Below are 21,284 nucleotides of genomic sequence, written 5' to 3'. Positions count from 1 at the left end.
CCCTTTTACTTAATGTCTTCTCATACTACTACCCTACCGGGTAAGAAAGATTTCTATATTCAAATTGATTGTGTATATTATTCCCTCTTTGAGTCAATACTGATGAGAGTAAAGGTTCAAGCAATGTCCATCGCCCACCCTCCCATCTTCTCTTCCACTGTAATAGGTCTTTCATGCCTCTTCATGTGAAATAATTTACCCCATTCTACCTCTCCCTTCCTTCTGCACCCAGTGTACCCCTCTTTCTCATCCCCTAATAATTTTTTTTGTCATTCCCTCAAATTTACTTTATATCCGTACCCCCTTCTAGCTGTACTGTTAGTGAAACAATTTTTAAGAATTGCAAGTATCATCTTCCCATTTAGGGAGATGTAAACAGTTTAGCTCTATTCAATTCCTTTTATTTTCTTTTCCCGTTTTACCTTGAGTCTTGATGTTGGAGATCTGATTTTGGTTTGATTCTGGTCTTCTTATGAAAACTTGAACTCCTTCTATTTCCTTGAATTGCCATTTTTTCCTTACATATATTATGCTTAATTTAGACAGGTAAATGATTCTTGGTTGTAGTCCTAGCTCCTTTGCCTTCCAGATTGTCATGTTCCTTGACCTCTGGTTGTTTAATGATGCAGCTGCTAAGTCCTGTGTAATCCTGATTGTGGCTCCCTGATATTTCAATTGTTTCTTTCTGGCCACTTGCAGTATTTTTTCCTTGACCTGATAGTTCTGAAATTTGGCTATAATATTCCTTGGAGTTTTTATTTTGGGATCTCTTTCCTGAAGTGATCAGTGGATTCTTTCAATGACTGTTTTGCCCTCTGTTTCCAGAATATCAGGGCAGTTTTCCTTGATAATTGCTTGAAAGATGCTGTCCAAGTCCTTCTTTTGATTCTGGCTTTCAAGTAGTCCAGTTTTTCTGACATTGTCTCTCCTGGATCTATTTTCGAGGTCAGCTGTTTTTCCCATGAGATATTTTACATTTTCTTCTGTTTTTTTCTTTCTTTTGAATTTGTCTAATTGATTCTTAATGTCTCATAGAGTTATTAGCTTCCATTTGCCCAATTCTAACTTTTAAATAGTTGTTTTCCTCAATTAGCTTTTGTACTTTCTTTTCTGTTTGGCCACTTATACTTTTTTTGTTTTTGGTTTTGGTGAGGCAATTGAGGTTAAGTGACTTGCCCAGGGTTACACAGTTAGTGAATATCGTGTCTGAGGCTGGATTTGAACTCAGGTCCTCCTGACTCCAGGGCTGGTGGTCTATCCACTGCACCACCTAGCTGCCCCTGGCCAATTATACTTTTTAAGGAGTTTCTCTTCAGTGGATTTTTGTATCTCCTTTTCCATTTAGCCAATTCTACTTTTTAAGTGATTGTATTCTTTTTCCAAGCCGTTGACTCTTTTTTCATAATTATCTTGCATCATTCTCATTTCTTTTCACAGTTTTTCTTTACCCCTGTTATATGATTTTTAAGCTCCTTTTTGAGCTCCCCCATGAGTTCTTTCTGGGGTTGAGATCACTTTCTGTTTTTCTTTAGAGTTTTGCCCATAGGTGTTTTGACATTGTTGGCCTCTTCTGAGTTTGTGTCTTGTTCTTCCCTGTCACCATAATAACTTTATATGGTCAGATTCTTTTTTGTTGTTGTTGTTTTTTGCTCCTCTTTTTTTGCCTTTTTCTTTTCTTTTATATTTGAGCTCTGCTCCTAGAGTGGAAGGGGCACTGTCTCAGGCTTCTTGTGCCAGAGGCTGCAGGTCCTGGCTGTTTACCTCGTGCTAAACTGATGTTGCCTTAAGGCCCACCAGGGACCTTCTTGTCTGGTGCTGTGCTGTGCTGAGGCCTCTGTTAGAGGCATTAGGTGTGTGGCAGCTTACTTGGTGCTAAACTGGGGTCCTAGTGGTGGTGTCAGGCATGTGCTGATGAGACCGGTGGGGTGTTTCTGTGTTTCTCTGGGGTTACACTGAAGCATGTGGTTGTCTGGCCACTGGTGGCTGCCTGTTTGCCCTGGGCTAAGCTGAAGCACACTGAGGGCTGCTGGAGATTGCCCAGTTGCCCCAGGCTATGCTGAAGCACATTGAAGTTCTCAGAGCTGGAGTTTGCCTGGTCGGTCCCCTGGCTATGCTGAGGCACTGCCTGCTCCACCACACTGGGACTTAGGACCTCCTGCTGGTTTGCTGAAGTGGAGCTTACTGGGTTGCTTCCTGTCCTGGACTGCGTTCCCCTTTTACCTGAGTGAGACAGACCTTTCCTGCCGATCTTCCAAGTTTCTTGGACTCAAAGATTGTTTCACCCTATCATTTTGCTGTTCTGCTGTTAAAGGATTTGTTTTGGGGTTCTATATTATGGTTGCTTGGAGGTGAATATGGGAGAGTTATGGTGATTTACTGCTTGTTTAGCCATCTTGGCTTCCAGAAGTGACAATATTTTTAAAGAAAAAAATGAAAAAGTTTAAAAAAATGTAAAACTTCAATACATTAAAAAGGCTGAAAATATCTTTATTGTACATCTCCTTTCTCTGAAATGGACTGAGGCAAGGGAATCTTTTTGTATCTCTTCTTTGGAGCCATTCTTGCATTTGTGTTTTGAAACATTCTCTCCTGGTTCTTTTGTATTTCTTTTAATTTACTTTGTTGTAGTCCAGGGGTGGGGAACCTTCAGCCTTAAGGCCATAAAATACAGGATTTGTTCTGTAAAATTTGGATTCAGTCAAAAAGCTGCACTTAAGAATTTAGAAGGCAACCTGTGTGTGGCCTTTAGGCCACAAGTTTCCTACCCCCGTTGTAGTCATTGAACTCACTCTTAGGTTGGCACTCAAGGATCTAGTAGGAACAGTACCTCTCTGCCTTTTTTCAACATTTCATACTGCATTTCCCTTTCGTATTGTAGGTAAATAGGCTAAGTTCCATTCTTTGAATACATCTAAGAGTTTTCTTTTCTCTATAACTTTAATACTGTTCCCAGCTCTGCTTTTTCAAAATCCTGTGCATCCTACCTGATTCAGCTTTAATTTTACTTCTTTGATTCTACCTCCAGCACCATATACCCCACTAACCTTTTTTTCCTTAACCTTTGCATTATACACTCTATGCTTTTTACATTCTTTTTAAAATTTAATTTAATTTTTTTGTTTGTTTTTTGGTGAGGCTGTTGGGGTTAAGTGACTTGCCCAGGGTCACACAGCTAGTAAGTGTTATGTGTCTGAGGCCAGATTTGAACTCAAGTCCTCCTGACTCCAGGGCTGGTACTCTATCCACTGCACCACCTAGCTGCCCCTCCCCCCCTTACATTCTTAATCTTTTCTGGACAAAAGTTATTCAGTATTGATATTCGTATATCATTTACCTGAGTGTAAATTCTACTAGGGTAGGAATCTTGTCTTGCTGTTTTTCAATGTTCCTCTGTACTTAACACAATATGCAGTGCATAATTAGGTGCTTTGTACATGTTTGTTGAATGGAGATATATTTATTGGAATGGTAGACCAGTGTAATAAAATCATGTAATAAGCCTTTGCACAGAAAAATGTTGTTTTAACAAAGCAATGAATAGTAGAAATAGGTGTATTATTTTATATGTAATAAATCATATGCAAATTGGAAAAATATGGATTAGCTGAATATAGAGATCACTGAATTCTTAGCCATTGATCATTTGTACTCAGATATTATTGACTGTATGATAGCCAGAGAAAGTTAATAATTCCATTGTACTTTGTGTTGGTCTGACCATTTGCATAGTATTCAATTTTTGATGTGCTTCAAGAAGGAAGTTTGTCTGGACAAATTGGAGTACATTCAGAGGAAAATAAGCAAATTCATGATGGTCAGATTACATTTCTTGTGAGGAATAACTGAAGGAATTGGGGGTATTTAGACTGAAGACGAGAAAAATCGCTGGTGGTGAGTTGGGAGAGACATTATAACTGCCCTCAAATAAGCTGTAGTCTATCTTTAGAGACAGGCATCTTTCTATCATGTATCTCTTCTGACTTTTTGTTCAATTCCTCTTAATATGAGTATAGCAATTCTATTTCAGTTTTCTGTTTAAAAATCTATACTTGCAAAGATAGATATCCCACTAATATCTCAAAACCAAGCTTATCTTTGCTCTTTAACTTGCTTCCCCTCTTGACTTAATTAATTCTTTTGGTGACATCAGCCTTTTCTTAGTCTCCATCATTTGAAACATTGAGGCTCTTTTTATCTTATCTGTCTTCCTCATCTCTCATTCAGTGATGAAGTCCCATAGATTTTAGGTCTTTTGACATCTTTCATGTGTCTCTCCTTTATTCTAGTTACCTCTCTATTACAGGCTACCATTAGATTGCCTTTTTAGCACAGTGCCTGGCACATAATAGACACTTAATAAATGTTTATTGAGTGATTGACTTAGGGCTGACATAAAGTTGTCCAAGGATTCCGTGATAGGTTCTGCTACCAATCATACTTAGTAATATGCAGAGACCTTTTAATAACCAGTTTATTATATGCTTGGAGCATGGTTCCATGGTACATGAAAAACCAATGGGCTCCAACCAACATTGTCACCTACCTTTTATAGTTTTTAGTTATATCAGCAGGATGGATACCATGGCATTTTACAGAGGGTGGAAGGGGAAAGTAAAGATTTGTATATCAAAATGATCAGCAAACCTTAGGGGAGTTTCCATACTAACCCTTTACTCTAGAGCTGTAGCTAATGACAGGAAATGCTCATCATAAATGAATAGAGGTAATGAAGCTGAGCCCCAAATTCACCTATTGTTGTGCTTCGGTTCTGATTCTTCATGACCCAGTGGATCATAGCACACTAGGCCTTTTCATTCTCCATTATTTCTCAGTGTCTGTCCAAGTTGATGTTTATTGTTTCCATGACACTATCTATTCATCTCATCCTCTGCCTTTCCCTTTTCCTTTTGCCTTCACTCTTTCCCAGTATCAGGGTCTTTTCTAGTAAGTCCTATTTTCTCATTATGTAGCCAAAGTATTTAAGGTTTAACTTCAATATTTGACCTTCCAGTGAATAGCCTGAATTGATTTCTTTTAAGTATTAACTGATTTGATCTTGCGGTCCAAGGGACTCTTTAAAGTCTTCTCTGGCACTACAATTGTAGTCCAATTCTCACAGCCTTGCATTGCTACTGGAAAGACCATAACTTTGACTACATGGACATTTGTTGGCAAGGTGATGTTTCTGCTTTTTTGTGTGTTGTCAAGATTTGCCATAGCTTTCCTTCCAAGGAGTGGTTTCTTCAACTGATCTTGTTTTTGGAATATTGTTGCAGTACGACACTCTGCAGTTCGTAAATTCACTTACCATATAACATTATGTTAATAGGCGTACGGTCAAGGATGTTGGTCTTATGTGAACTTTGTATTTGCCCCAGTGCCTAGCAGTACACAATAGGAATTTAATAAATATTGTTTGGAGGGGTTTCTATTTGTGTCAGTGATAGAAGTATATACTGGTGAAATCGTGAATCTTTAAAAACTCTCAAAGTTTGCTCATAGTGAAAAAATTATTAATAAAATATATTTTAGTGTTAATTTTCATTAAATGTAAAGATTTTGAATTATATATATTTTTTAATCTGCTTTAGGAGCTGTAGCCCTTAAGAATCTTGAAATTAAAGAAAATGCATTGGTAAGTTTTTGAATATATAGAATTAGGAAAGCATTAATGAATTTAGTTATAAGCATGTATCTTATTGACATGACATTTTACTATTCAAAATTAGATTCTTGTGGGTTGAAAATATAATTCAGTCAGAAAAACGTCAGAATTAGAAGAGCATTCTGATATAGTTAGCCTTTATCGGTTCTTTTGGTGAGAATTTTTCTTACTTTTAAAACAATAAAATTGATTTTAGAAATTTATTCCAAATACTGATAAAATCACAAGTCCAATAAAAAAGGAGAAATGAATTTGAAAGGGAGTAGGTAAGCCTTTTGAAGAGTTGAATTTTTGTGTATATACTCCTGATAAATGCAAATCACATCTTAGTAGGGAAAATAGTAATATGAATGAACTTTACTTTTTGCACATTCAATTTTGGAAATTCAGGATGGCATGGTACAACGGAAAAGCAATCATATTTGGAGTTAGAGGATCAGGATTCAAATCATACCCTGCTACTTGTTACCTCTGTGGCTACGGGCAAGTCAGTTAATCTCCATGGGCCTCAGTTTCTTCGTCTTTAAAATGAGATCCATCTCTACAGATTATGTTAAGATTATAATTAATTTACAATTTATATTTTTGGTAAATGTAAGTTTAAACTGTAATCACATTGATACATATCTCCTGTATAGTAATAGAACACTATTATTTAAGGTAACCCATAAGAATTAATTTATATTACCAGAGAGATTCACACAAATTTGCAGGATGCTCATCTGTCAGGAATGCTATAGAAAGACCCTTGTTTGTGGAGGCTGGGTAACCAGATGACCTCTAAGGCCTCTTTCAATTCTAAGTGCTGTATTCCCTCAGTTCACAGGGACTTTACTGTCATTCTGTCAATATTGAATTGTAGGGATTTGAGGAATCAATAGTCCCCAGCAGACCCAAGCAATTACACTACCACAGGGAAGTCTAGTCTTTCCTATTATATTTAGAAGTACTGGGAGTAGAAGACATTCATTTTGTGGGAGCTAAGTAGGACATCTAGGAAGTAAATGTGAAAGTAGACTGGTCCTTCTGTGTCATTACTACTCAATAATCATGTGTTCCAAAGAATAAAAAGCCAGATTTTCTTGCTTTTCTTCAGCTATTTCTTGCAGTTAGGGAGGAAAGATAGGATTTTTGTATTATCTTTTGACTTGGCAAGTCATTGACCGAGCCTGAGGTTCTCTAGGTTTCCCTTCTAAATATTAATAGTATCCCATGTTAAACTTAACATTCTGACTAAAGTCCTTCCTGATAGCAGTGCTTATATGGTTAAAAAAAATCGTTAATTCAGACAAAGTAGGGGCAAGTGAGGTCTATGCTATCAAATTATTATTTTTTTATTTTTGATGAGGCAATTGGTGTTAAGTGACTTGCCCAGGGTCATACAGCTAGTATCATGTGTCTGAGGCCAAATTTGAACTCAGGTCTTCCTGACTCCAGGGCTGGTGCTCTATCCACTGTGCCACCTAGCTGCCCCCTATCAAATTATTTTAAAGGTTTTTTTTTATTACTAATTAGTTTCTATACATAAAGTAATAATTCTAAACGATAATAAATGTGGGGTGTTTAAAAATTTTTAGTGCAGTCTTAAGCATCTTAAAAGTGCACTACAATTTTTGGAACCCTTTTTATTTTGAAGCAGAGGTTCTATTTTTAATGACCAGGTAAAATCAGTAATTGATAGCATTTTTTGCCATGCCAGTTTATTTTCTTAAGCAGGTTAATGTCCCTTATACTCATGTTGTCTCTGTAAATACTCTTAACAAATATTTTTTATTTATATGTTTTTAAAAAGCAAACTTTAGACTAGTTTAGGTTAAAGTATAACAATTAGGAATTAATTGTTTAAATAGATTGTTTAGATAGAATTTGATTTTAAAGGATTTTACTTTATACTTGAGCAAGAATATAGCAAAATAACTTATTCTCAAGTTAACTCTTGAACTGATGAGCTCTCAAATCATTTTTACCTTAAAAGCACATACTATGGAAAATTCCATTTCATTCAAGTACTATAATGCCAGGTTTATCCTTGTGATTACATCAATTTTAGATCTGTTTTTTTAGTATTGCTAAACTTCAGTCATCTTAGTATTGCTAAATTGCTATTGACAGATGGTGAATTTGACATCTACCTTCATTAAGTCTTCCACAAAATAAGTTCATTTTAGATACTAATAAATAAAATTCCCATTTTTGAATAGTAATGACAATAAATTTAAAAGAATAGTTTGGTATATACAGATGGAATTTTCTCCCAACTGATAAATTTTAAACTTTAAAAAATATAATATAAGGGCAGCTAGGTGGCACAGTGGATAGAGCACTGGCCCTGGGTGCCAGGTGGCGCAGTAGGTAGAGCTCTGGCCTTGGAGTCAGGAGGACCTGAGTTCAGATCCAGCCTCAGACACATAACGCTTACTAGCTGTGTGACCCTGGGCAAGTAACTTAACCCCATTGCCTAGCCAAAAAAAAAAAAAGTAAAATTAACAGTAACAACACAAGGGTTCCTTATTACATGTCCTCAAACAAGAGAAGAAAAACTTACTTGAACTTGGTGACGCATGCCTGTTATTTCTGTTACTGGGGAAGCTGAGGGTGGCAGATTACTTGAGCTTGAAAGTTCTGAACTGTAGTAGAGTCAAAGTTGATCTCTGGTGTCTGCACTAACTCTGGCACCAATTTGGTGAGCTTCTAGGAATGGGGGTTACCAGGCTGCCTAAGCAGGGGTAAACTGGTCCAGGTTGCTAATAGAGCAGGTTAAAGCTTCCCTATCAATTGATTAGTAGTAGGATTGGGCATTTGATTGACTGATGCATTTCTAGCCTAGGTGAGTTAGGGACACATACATACACACATACACACACACACGTGTCAACCTATTGTGTTGGTGAAATGTATTTTGATTCTCATTCTAGAGTGAACTGGATGTGCCATTTAAAGTCAAGGCTGGACATATAGGTAAGTTAAATTCACTTGATAAATTTGACTCATTTTGAGAAAATGAAACAATGCATTTTGATACAGAGGTAACATGGTATAGTGAATAGGGAGCTGGCTTCTGAACTAGGATGACCACTTAGAGTCACCCTGCAACAGTGTCTTGATGGTTAGTCTCATCCTCTGAGGGGGAAAAAGAGTTCTTCCAACCCTGGGAATCTGAAGGCAAAAAGAAGAGGGAGAGATGCTACGGTGCCAGGCATTCTCCAAGGTAAAAGGATAGGTGTTAAGCACCATTTTCATCACACACGTGGTAGAATAATCAACAGAGTAACTGAGACAGGCAGAAGTTGACGCAGGGAGAAATGAATAAGCATTTGTAGAAAAAAGCCATTTCAGTAGACAAATACTTTGCAGCAAAGAAAACTGAGACCAGAGTATCCTGAGGAATGAATGAATGAAAAAGCATTTAAACACTTAGATTGTGTAAAGCATTGTGCTCAGTGCTGGGTATACAAATAGATAAGTAAAGACAGTCCCTTCTCTCAAAGAGCTCATATTTTAATGGAGGAGACAACACATGTAGAAGATTTCAACTGTAAGTTAGATGATAAGGTCAGTTTTCTTAACCTTGAAATTTTCTACCTTCTCTTAGAGGCTAGAAGCAAAAGAAATAATAATATATTATCTTTAATGTTATTTCTGTTGATAATATATCAATTTCTGATGTTGAGCCATTTGACAGTATCAAATACTTTGGTAGCAAGAACTTTGTTTTTTGGATCTTTAGTAGTTGTAGTTGCAACATCCATGGAAGCAACTGACAGACAGAATTTCTATGTGGTTTGCTTCCTGGGATGATGAGTGTGAGGGATGGGCTGGAATTAGGACAGATAGTCTCAGGAGAGCTGCCAACTTCTGAGGTTTTTGGGCTTACGTATATTCATGGCAGTTGGTTAGTAGTTGTTGGTGGTGATGAGCTCCCTCCACATTGATTTCTCCCTTCATTGATGGCAGTGGGCCCTGGGCTGGGAACATTCATCTAGGTGGGGAGAATACTATTGAGGCTTTTGGGTTAAGGGTATTAGGCTGTTTCCATCAGGATCTGTGAGGAGGTAGGGGTTAAGGTAGTGTGTGTGGTTTGACTTGACTGACACATACCACCTCCCATCTCTCCCTCAGGGTGGGTGCCTTGCTGCTTTAGCTGTGATGTCTTGCTCAAGGAAAGTGAACATAGCAAAACGAATTCTGAAACAATAAGGAAAAAACCCTAAAACCTTCCAGAACATTTCAAAAGAGCAACAAAAAAAAAATGGCAAAAATTGTGACTTTTAAAGAAACCAACCAAATCTAATGAGGCAGAGAATTTACTTTGGTAGTTAACATAGTTCAAAGGAATGAGTACTGCATTTGGAGTCAGAAGACCAGGCCATGCCCTCACTATTTGTGTGACATTGGACAATTCACTTAACCTCTGTGGGCCTCGATTTTTTTTTCATCTGTAAATTAGGAGATCACCGGTAACTTTGGGGAGAGTATGTTTTGGTTGAATAATGAAGTTGGAAAGCCAGAATTTAGAGGAAAAAGAGAGTGAAAGAAGAGAAAGTGGAGGCATGTATTGTAGACATCCTTCTCAAAGAGTTTAGCCACAAAGAGCAGAAGAGATATCTCATGATGAGTAGCAAGGCTGGAAGGATCAAGTGAGGGTTTTTTGAGGTTGAGAGAGATATTGACATGTTTATAGATAGTGGGGAAGGAGCTAATAGAGGGAGAAATTGAAAGTAAGTGAAAGTGTGGGGATGAGAAAGAGGCCAGTCTGTTGGAGGAGACAGGATGGAATGAGATTGCTTGTGCAGGCAGAGGGGTTGGCCTTGGTAAGGAGTAAGGTCATCTTTATCATGTGAAACAGGAGTGATGGAAGACATAGTGGCACAAGGCATCTGAGTAATAGGAGATGAAGAAGAAAGAAGGAACTCATGTCAAAGTGTTTTGGTTTTTTTTTTTTTCCTGTAAAATAAGCAAGGTTCTCAGCTGAATGATTGGGGGTAGGGAGAACCATGGAAAGTTCAGGGAGGTATGAAAAAGTTTGGAAGAGCCTCTGTGGAGAGTAAGATAGTGAGTTGATAAGGGAGGTATAGAAAGATTGCCTAGTTTGTACTAGAAAACTTTTTTCTCTTCACTCACATAACTGCTCCCTTAATTCAGGCCCCAATTACCTCTTGCCTGTATTAGTATAACAGCCTTCTGATTGATCTCTCTGCCTCACAACTCTAACTACTGGAGTCCATCTTACTCAATGTCCCCAAAGTAATTTTCTTTAAATGCAGATGTGACTGTATGGCTCCCCGCCACCACCAAAACATGTGCACGCACCCATTCTCTCTCTCTCTCTCTCTCATGGCATCCTATTGCATGTAAGATGAAATAAAAACTTAACAGAGGAGTTTATAAAGCCCTACACAAATTGGCCCCAACCTATATGTCCAGCCTCACTGATCATTATTCTCTCTCCTGCACTCTACATTTGAGCTGCTGGCTTTATGTCTGTCCCTTACACAGGCCACTCCATCTTTCCTCTCTTTCCCTTTGCACAGGCAGTTCCCCGTGCCTGGAATGCACTACCTTCTTCCTTCTGCCTCTCTTCCTCTTCCTCTAAGATGCAGCTCATCCTGATCCTCTCAACTAGTTCCCTTCCTCCCAAATTACCTTGTACTTAATTATTTCATATATATATTTTTATTTATTCACTTTATATTTATGCTGTATATATTTTTATGTATCTTCTTTCTCAATAAAATGTAAATTCATCGAGAGTTGGGCTTGTTTCATTTTTTGTGCTTATATCCCTAGAGCTTAGCACACTAGGGAAAGGAATTTTGTAGTTTAGCATAAGAGGTGGAAAATAGAATAGAAAGAGGTGATCACTTAGGAAGGAAAATAATGTATTTGGGGTTGGAATTAATTATATTAACTAATAATATGCTTAAAAATACTATCTATAGTAAATTAGACAACAATTAGATCTAAAAATCCCATTTATTTAGAAAATATTTTCTTCACATCCTTACAAATACTTTATGATATTTTTAAAAAATGGTATGTTTAAACAGTTATGGTGTTTCGTTGTCTGTGTAGGTAAACTTGATCTCGTGATACCATGGACAAACCTTTACACTCAGCCAGTTGAGGCAGTATTGGATGGAATTTACTTACTCGTAGTGCCTTCAACCAGTAAGTTCAATTTTAAGGAAAAAAAGTGTAATTTAAATGGACTCTTTTGAATGGATGAAAAATGTTTTTGTATTTGATATTTATATTTAACATAAGTACCTTTTGTGATGTGCTATATCACAGCTTTGTGTTTTTAAAATTGCTATATAAGTTCTTTTTTAAAAACTCACTCTAACTTTTTTTTTACCAGTAATTACATGAAGAGATTTTAAGATTAAACACTGAAAGGTGCATTTTATTTTAACCTTTTTATTTCATGTAGCTTTGAAGTATGATGCAGAAAAAGAAGAGAAATATCTCTTAGATATGAAGCAGAATGAACTAAAGAGAATAGAAGATGCAAAACAGAAAACAGCAAATAAAGGTAAGAAAAGTAACAAATGCCTATTTAAACAGGAAAAAATGGAAGGTAACTGTGTTTATTTTTGGTTTAGGGGCATCTCTAATCAAGTAATTTGTCCTTATGGCAAGCCAAGTGTTTTTTTTGGCAACTTCTGCTCGTTGATTGTGGTTCTGCCTTCTGTGGCTAATCAGAACAAATCTTTGACGTAATTGACATTCGATATTTGAATATGGCTATTATGTTTCCTCCTCCTCCTCTTGTGAAGAATTTTCTTTTTTTCAGGTTAACATCTCTAGTTCTTTTAGTTCATTTAGAATGGCCTTGAGTCCTTTTTCCATTCTGATCATACCAATCCGGGCCCACTCTAGTTTCTCAGTGTCCTTCATTAACTACTTGGTGCTTAAAATCTTAGTCATGTTGATTCTGCCTTTTTGATGTAAAGTGCATTTTCTTTAATTGAGAAATTAAGCAAAATAGGAGTTAGGTGTTCTGCTTTTTGTTTGTTAACACATTTTTCTTAAACAGTGGACTTATTTTTGCCTTGTCTTCTTGTTCTGAACATAACTAAAGTAGCCTTTTTTGTGGTATTTTGTACTTTAGTAACTGAAACTATTCATTCTTATAGGATCCTGCCAGTGTTTTGCATTTTTCCTTAGTTATAGGACCCTTATTCAGTCTTTTTTTACATATCATGTAAAAAATCTGAGTTCATCAGAGATCTGACTTTTGCTTCCACTTTTATTCTTCATTGAGAACATTGGCACATTTCATCACAGTTTTGTTTTTGAGAACTTCCCATTCCTTGGAGGACCTTTCCTTTTTAGATTTTAAGGCTATAGGATCATATCTGACATTTCTTAGAACTTTTGGAAATCTAATTTCTTACAATCTGGTGTATATATCTGACTATATCTTGCATCCCCCCCTTTTGGATATCACAAACTTTTAAGAGATTAGATGGTAAGCTCCTTGAGGGCAGGTACTGGCTTGCCTCATTTTTGTTTCCTCAGTGCTTAGCACAGTGCCTGGCACATAGTAGGTGCTTAGTAGGTGTTTTTTGATTAATTGATGATTGAAGGTGACATAGAATCTTTGGGAGAAAGTGACTGTCACTTCTACTTACTTAATCTGTTCTTCTTGTTAGTTAGGATTGTGTTCACCAGTTAAATTATATTTATTTCTTTATCGCTTTTCTGAGAGATTAGATTGCCAGCCAGTCAAGAATTGATTAGCTATCCAGCTTTTACATGAATGAAAATTTCAGCAAATGTTTGGGTAGGTAGAACCCTTTATCACTGCTCTGTATTGCCTTTGTGCCGTTATTGTGATATATATCAGGAATTCACTATTCTTTCCCTTTGGCTGGGGGATTCATTGATTCACTGACCATTGATTAAATGCCTGCTCTTCACAGTGGTAGGCACTGGAGGGTGGGGCAGGTCTGTAGGATATTCTATGGTATTTGTACCAGGTGGCCTTTAGTCATACTCCTGGGATATTTTTAGCAAACATACTTATTTTTTTCTACTTCAAGAACATGTCTACTACAATGAGGAGAAATCGTGGGGTGAAAACTATATAGTTTTCAACTGTCTATACAAGGACAAATCTTTGTCTTCATTTTTTTTTTTGTTTTAATCTTCGGTTCTTCATTTCTGATTTCTCATTATATTTCTTTATTGACTCTCACTTGAAATTCGGTTTAAAACTGCACTCACTTTACTGTTCTTGAATGAGGATCTGTGAATTAAAAAAAAAAACACCAAAATATATTTTAACATAATTGGTTTCCTTGATAATCTTATGCATTTTATTTTATGCATTTAAAAACATTGTTTTGAAAAGGAATCCATAGACTTCACCAGACTGCTAAAGTGTCTATGACACAAGATTACAACCTTGGCTGTAGAGTTACTTACTTTTCTCTCAGACTTCTCTGTCTCAGAGAATAATGCCATTGTTCAGTCAGACATAAAACTCATCTTAAATTGCCTCAGCACTCCAAATCTAGGCATTCACCAAATCTTAGTAATTTTTTTATGTCTGCCCTTGTTATTTCTTTTCTTAATGCCACTACAGTCAAGCTCCTCATTGCTTCATGTCTACATTACTATAGTGAATCTTATTGGCCTCTTACTGCCTTTGTACTCTTTCTACCTTCAGCTCTTCCTATACATTGTGAATTTGTCTTCATAAAGCGCGTTTTCATGTTTCCATCCCTATTTCTTAAAGACCTGCAATGGCTTCTTATTAGGTACAAGTTAAAGCCTAAATCCTTAACCTGGTTTTCAGAGTCCCTCTACAATCTGACCTTTGCCTACCATTCCAATACTAGTTCTCTCTGCTTCCCCATGTAAATTCTCCTCTGTGATTGAACTTGTTCACTGGTCAACATTCCCCAATCTTGCTTGCCAACTTTTCTATAACTTTACTCACATTCTTCCTACTTGGAATGCCCCTCTGTAGGTCCCTGTTTATTTAAGTTCTATTTCTCTTACCAAGTCTTGAACAAATCTTACCTTCTTATAAAGTATTCCTCAAACATCTCAACCCTTGGTGATTGCTGCTGTCTTTGAAATCTTATAAAACTTACTGTCTTTACTACTTATTTTTTTTTATTTAGCAGTACTAACTTGTATTAATTATCACTTCATATATATATGATAATACCATATCTGTGTGTATCAGTCAGGCGTCTTATAATATCCTGCCTGTAGGTAGGGGCTAAATAAATGTTTGAGGATATTTAGCTAGGTGACTTATTGGTTCACAGTAGCATTGCTTAACTTTTTTTAAGGCAGTTTAACTCATTGATCTAGTTGATTGTTCTATGGTTTTCATATTGGTTAGTTTTGTCCCTGATTCCTGAAGGAAATACTTAGCCCTTCATTAAGACCTGTAAGGTCCTCAAGTTTGTTTTTTGTTCAAATTTGAAACTTCTCCTTTTAACTCATCCAAACTCTGACATAGTGATTCCATCCTCCAACCACAGAACTTTTTTTTTTTAATGTCTCTTCTCTTAGTACTTTCTTTTAGCCTCATGTCTTAGTTCCATCTTTGCTTCTATCTCTAGTCTGTCTCTTTCTACATATATCTTTGATCACTGAGTAAGCAAAACTTTTAATCTGGTTTCTCTAAGTCTTGTTCTCATCTATCTCTTAAATTCCTGAACTGTAAAATTTTCCCATTTTCAGGGTCATCTAGGTTGTGCAGTGGTTAGAGCACTGGCCCTGGATTCAAGAGGACCTGAGTTCAAATCCGACCTCAGACACATAACACTTACTAGCTGTGTGACTGGGCAAGTCATTTAACTGCATTGCCTAGCCCCCCCCCCCCCCAAAATAAAATAAAAACATGTGTACACACACACACTCTCTCTGTTAACAATAAATGACTCAGTTATATATTTATTATTTCTTAATGATTTTAATATTTGAGTAATATTGATATGTGATGGGTGTGTTTAGTGACCTTCATGTAAGCCTTTTATTTGTGGTGGCTTAATCAGCATGTGAATTTTTCTAAACTGCATTTTTGTCTCAAACTAAAAATGTTTTTGTTTGCATTTTGTAGAAAATCCACAAGAGAAACAGGATAGTTTTTCAGAAAAGCTAATTGCACAGATAATAAAAAATCTTCAGTTAAAAATTTCTAATATCCATATCCGATATGAAGATGATGTAAGTATTTCTATAGGTTTGCCTTTACATTGAACAGTTGTAGCTGTCATTTGTAACTTATAATGATGGGGGGCTTTGTTTCTCATTTTATTTTCTAATTATTCTAAAATGTTTTTATTATCATTATGCTTTAAATTTAGCAGCTGCTAGAAGTTTGAAATGTTCTTAAAGAGTATCATATTCACCTTTTGGAAGTAAAACTGACCTAAGAGTCAAAAGATCTTTGTTTGAGTACTGGCTTTGCCACTTGGTTAGTCTTCTGACTTTGAGCAAATTTCTTAACTTCATCTATAAATGGGGGTATCTGCCCTTCTCAGAAATAAGTGGGATAGTGAATTTGAAAGCACTTTGAAAACTACAAGGCCCTAATCAAATGCAATAGTGTCATTTTTTTTAAAGAAATTGTAAAGCATTCAAATGTAGACAATATTTAAAATGTGAACATATGGAATACTTCTTTGAAATTAAAATTTTTCTTTGTGTTTAATTTTTTTTTTCAGGTTACAAATCAAAAAAAACCATTGTCATGTGGGATATCTCTTCAGAATTTCAGCATGGAGGTACTTTGTCTTTAGAAAAGATAAGCAGATTGATTTGTAACCACTTAACACAACTATGCAAACACCTAAAAATATTCTTTTCTGCTGATTACTTCCCGCCCTTACCTGCCAAAATCAGAAATTGGATATAGGAAAGTTAAATGTTAGAGTTAGCAAACTAGTTCAGCTATACAGAAGTATATGGAAACCATCATTTAAAAATGAAGCTGATATAATTCTAGTTTTCAGAAATTATTGAAAGAAAGAGTGAGAGAATTTTTGCTATCCTATTTAGGTTCTATAATTTAATTATTGTACTGCTATGGATTGCCTCTTAAATACGACCATTTTATTTTTTCAGGGGAGAAAGTTTTATGTGATGGACTTTAAAAAAATAATCAATTATTGAATATCCTTGGGACTACATAGAAATTGGCTGGTTGTTTAGGAGTGCATATTCAAGAGGAGAATAAACTTGTCATTGTATAATGCAGAAGCTTAGCAAACACAATTACATTCATGTAAATATAATAATTATAGAAATGTGTTGAGGCAAAAACGTGGGTCAGAAATTATTAAGGTGCTTGGGATTACTAAGCAGTCTTAGAGAAGTATCACAACCATAAATAATAAACTAGTTATATTTGTAATTAAGTATTGTATAAAATAAATATATAAAAACTATTTGGAAGTTTTGAAAATATAAAGTATTTTGATATGCCTTTGAAGTCCTTTCTGCCAAAGCTTTCTATATAACTAAATTTATTACAGAGAGATGTCATTTAAACAATCATGTTAATGATATATTTTTGGATTTTCTGCAGATTTCATTTATCACTGCTGTGCATGGTTATGTAACTGTCATGTAGTCAATTTAGTTGTATAAATATTTGCTGATACTAAATTTTATGGATTGTTCATTCTTTGTATTATTCTCTGTATCAACCCATTAGGTTTTATTGACTAGAAATATTTTTGGATACTGTTAGTTTTTATATTTCATATATATGGGCAAAAATATATTAAAATAAATAGCTATTTTCCCCTTGTTTCTCAAATTGAGGTGACGTTTATGAACTCTTGTTGTATGTAAGCTTTGTACCTTGTCACAGAAATGGCAAAAGCTTTCTTTTTTTGGCATGTGCTGGACTTGTGATTTTGTTGGTATCAGGAACTCTTATTAAAGAACGTCTTTCCCGCCTCTAGATTATCACTTTGTCCATGACTTTGAGCCTTAAATATTGTCCTGGGGCACTGACAGGTGAAGGGACCTGTCTAGGTTCACACAGCCAGTATAGGGCAAGAGATGGGGCCTCCAAGTCTTCCTAACTACTCTCTTGACCATTGTGGTATTGCCTCTTTTATTGGAAGAACAGATATTAGATTCTAAAGATACTGCTATATTCATTCTTAGAAATAACTGAAGCCTAATATCCTTGGGAGCATTTTTATAGGTGACCATGTTCATTTAGATGCTGCAAGTGGGTTACTCAGTTTGATGTATAGTTTATCATATAAAAATTCATATGGCAGATATGTAATAACTTTCATGGTCACTTTAACCAAAAACTGATCAACTTTTTCATATAAATATATGCAATTATCTCTTAATTACCAAATCTCGTGGTCTTTTTCTCAGTCCTCATGTTGCTTGACCTTTGTAATTAGAGTCTTTCCAAGACTTCTAGTACTAATAAAATTTTGAGGGGTTACACGTATCATGTCCCCATATAAAAATATAAACAGTTTAATCTTGCTTAATATCTTATGATTTCTTATTCATACTTGCCTTTTTATGTTTCTTTTGAGTCCTGTATTTGAATATCATATTTTTTATTCAGCTCTTCAGGAATGCTTTAAAGTGCCCCTATTTCATTAAATACCCATTTTTTTCTCCTACAGGATTATAATCAGTTTTGCTAGGGAAGTTATTCTTGTTTGAAATCCCAGATCTTTTCCTTTCTGGAATATCATATTCTAAGTTCTCCACTCCTTAATAGTGGTGGCTGCTAAATAGTGTGTGATCTTGACTGTGGCTCTGTGGTATTTGTATTCTTTCTTCCTGGCTGCTTCCAGGAGTGCTCTGGATTTTGGATATAATGTTCCTGGGAGTTTTCATTTTGTGGTTTCTTTCAGGAAGTGATCAGTGAATTCTGTTTCTGCTTTGCCCTCTGATTCTGAGCTGTCTGGGTGATTTTCCTTTATAATTTATTGAAATATGATGATGTCTAAGCTGTTTGTTTTGTTTTGGTTCACTGGTTTTGGGTAGTCCAGTGATTTTTAAATTCTCTCTGATCTGTTTGCTAGGTCTGTTGTTTTTTGTAACATATTCAACATTCCTTTTTTTTTCTTGAGTCTTTTAACTTTGTTTTATTATTTCTTGATATCTTATGGAAACATTTGCTTCCATTTGGTTAGTTATAATTTTTGAGGTGTTATTGTTTTCATAACTTTCTTGTATAGTTCTCTTTTTTGCCTCATTTTTTCCTCTACCATTTTTATTTGGTTTTTAAAATTAAGTTTTTGCTCTTTTTAGGAAAATCTTTTTTTTTTTCTTTAACTCTGCTCGGACTTGTGTTTGAGCTGCATTTTTCGTTGAGATTTTGCTTGTAGACATTTGAGTCATTCTCTTCTGTATTTGAATCTTGAGCTTCCCTGTTACCATAGTAGCTCTTTATGGTTAGGTCATTTTTATTCATTCTCCCAACCTGTTTCTTGACTTTGGACTTATGTTAGTGTTGGACTCTGTTTGCTTCTGAGGAGGAGAGTCTGGCTTGAGTTTCTGACCTTTTATGCCCTGATGCTGCTTTCATGGTTTAGTCTGGGGGCCTACAAATTTTTGTTGTTTCCAAAGTGGTGTGATCTGGGGAGAAGTCTATTTGCTGCCCTCTTACTACTAGCTCTGCAAGTTTCTGATCCAGGTTTGGGTCTTTTGGCTTGTACATAGTTCAGTAGAATGCTCCTGGACTCAGTTATTGTTAATTCATTGTAGGTTTAGAGTAACTGAATTGCTAGCTCCCATTTGGTATTTGTCTTCTGCTCTGATTATTTCACTGCGGACTTTCATGTTGGGCTAAAGATTGTAACTGAGTCTGTACTCTGCTCCCAGGCTTGGAGCCAGACAGCTAAATTTCTGGAACTCGTGAGGGTTTGTACCCTTTGATTCATTAGTCATTATTTTCATTTCCTGTCCTTTTCTTCCCTGTAGGAGAAGAGGCCTGGTCTAACTAGCTTGTATCAGAAGATAGTGACTTTGGTTTTAGACATGATGAGTTGGATATGCTGTTAAGACAGCCATGTGTTTTTAGTGGCAATTTTGAGTTTGTTCCTTAATAGAGCTCTGGAATTGAGGTATAGATTTGAGAGTTAATCTGTGTAGTAGTAATATTTTAAGTTATAGCATGGATGAACATACCAAGGGAGATAGTAGATAGACAGGAGAAAACTGTGGTACAAATATAGTACTTTGTATAATACTTGAATTTAGAGGGTGGAAGAAAAAACACCTGGCCAGGGAGACGGTATTGGTCAGAAATGAGTACCAGAGAGTCCATTGTTTGGAAACTAAGGGAGGACAACATTTCAGAGTGCTTAATAGAGTCAGGTCCTAAATATGAAGGACAATGAAGATTTAGAAAATTTCTTAGGAGAACCTCAGTCTTTTAGAATAGTTTCAGGAAAGTAATAGGAATAGGAGCCGGATTATAAAGGTTAGTGTGTTGCTGTTGCTCTTTTGAAGGTTTGATAACAAACATGGTGCATGAGTGACCGTCATGTTGTGCCCATTAACTGTGGGTATCCTTCAAAACTCTGTCCTGGGCTTTATCTTTTTGTCCTAATAGTTTCTCATTTGGTAATCTCAGCATCTGCCTTAGGTTCAGTTGTCATCTCTATGAAGATGGTTCCTGCATATGTTTATATAGATCTAGTCTCTCCTGAGCTATATTTTTCCAACACGAATTGCTTGTTGGACATTTAAACCCGGATGTTCCATCAGCATATCAAACTCAGTATTTCCAAAGTTATGCTCATCTTCCCAGTAAAGTTTTTTTCTCTTCTCCCCCACCCCCCGACTTTTGAACTTCCATATTTACTGTAAAGAGGAACACCATTCTCCCACTCATCCAGGTTTGCAACTTTGGTGGCATCTTCAACTCTGTCCTCTTTCTCTCACTCCACATATTTAATCAGCTGCCAGATCTTGCAGTTTCTTTCTCTACATTTCTCAAATGCATTTTCTTCTTTCCATTGACGTAGTTACCAACATAGTCTAAGAACTCATCATTGGACAGTTGTGGTAGCCTTCCAGTTGTTTTCCCCTACCTCAGTTATGTTCCTTCTCCAATCTATCATCCACTTAACTGCCAAAGTGATTTTCCTGAAGTTCAGATCTGACCATGTTATATACCCCTCTCTCCTTTGGTTTCCTGTTACCAACAGGATTAAGTGTGCAATCCTTTGACATCCAGTGAAACTAAAGGGAAAAGAAAATAGAACTAATCCAAATATTGCAAGGATGACTTTTGAACCCTAGTTTATGGAAAGTTAAAATGAAAGGACAAAGCCAAGTCAGTATTTATTCAGCACTTACTATTGTGCTAGGCACTAGAAATGCAAATACCAGCAAAAAGAAAAATACACAGTCCTTGCCTCATAGAGCTTACATTGTAGTGGGGGAAGATAGCACTTAAAAAAAGCAGCTAAAAAGTGTGTGTTTGGATGGGTGTGAGGGTGGAGTAAGGTATATGCAGGGACATGGTGGCAAAGTCCAGAGAGTCAGGAGTAGAATGGGAGAAGAGTAAAAAATGACTGACCTAGGTCCTTCCTCAGAATGGAGATTCCATGAAAAACTTAACAGTGGGAGGAGAAGACTTATGGGGGGAAGGAAT

At 36.2% G+C, this 21,284-nt stretch overlaps 1 protein-coding gene across 3 annotated transcripts in view; it reads left to right on the top strand.

The window, feature by feature from the left end:
* LOC114025632 (vacuolar protein sorting-associated protein 13A-like) overlaps window positions 1–21,284 on the top strand; it is a 282,189-nt gene that overhangs the window by 25,806 nt on the left and 235,099 nt on the right. For all 3 annotated transcript variants that reach the window (XM_027839097.1, XM_027839099.1, XM_027839098.1), the window contains exons 2-7: window positions 5,592–5,635; window positions 8,581–8,623; window positions 11,738–11,833; window positions 12,096–12,197; window positions 15,750–15,856; window positions 16,357–16,416. In XM_027839097.1, coding sequence (XP_027694898.1) covers window positions 5,592–5,635; window positions 8,581–8,623; window positions 11,738–11,833; window positions 12,096–12,197; window positions 15,750–15,856; window positions 16,357–16,416 — 452 coding nt within the window. The remainder of the gene's footprint in view (window positions 1–5,591; window positions 5,636–8,580; window positions 8,624–11,737; window positions 11,834–12,095; window positions 12,198–15,749; window positions 15,857–16,356; window positions 16,417–21,284) is intronic.

This window comes from Vombatus ursinus, unplaced genomic scaffold (assembly GCF_900497805.2).
Source record: "Vombatus ursinus unplaced genomic scaffold, bare-nosed wombat genome assembly UNPS02014832.1, whole genome shotgun sequence".
Taxonomy (NCBI): Eukaryota; Metazoa; Chordata; class Mammalia; order Diprotodontia; family Vombatidae; genus Vombatus; species Vombatus ursinus.
The sequence above is the reverse complement of the archived record's forward strand: the minus strand, read 5'-3'. Positions and strand labels throughout refer to the sequence as shown.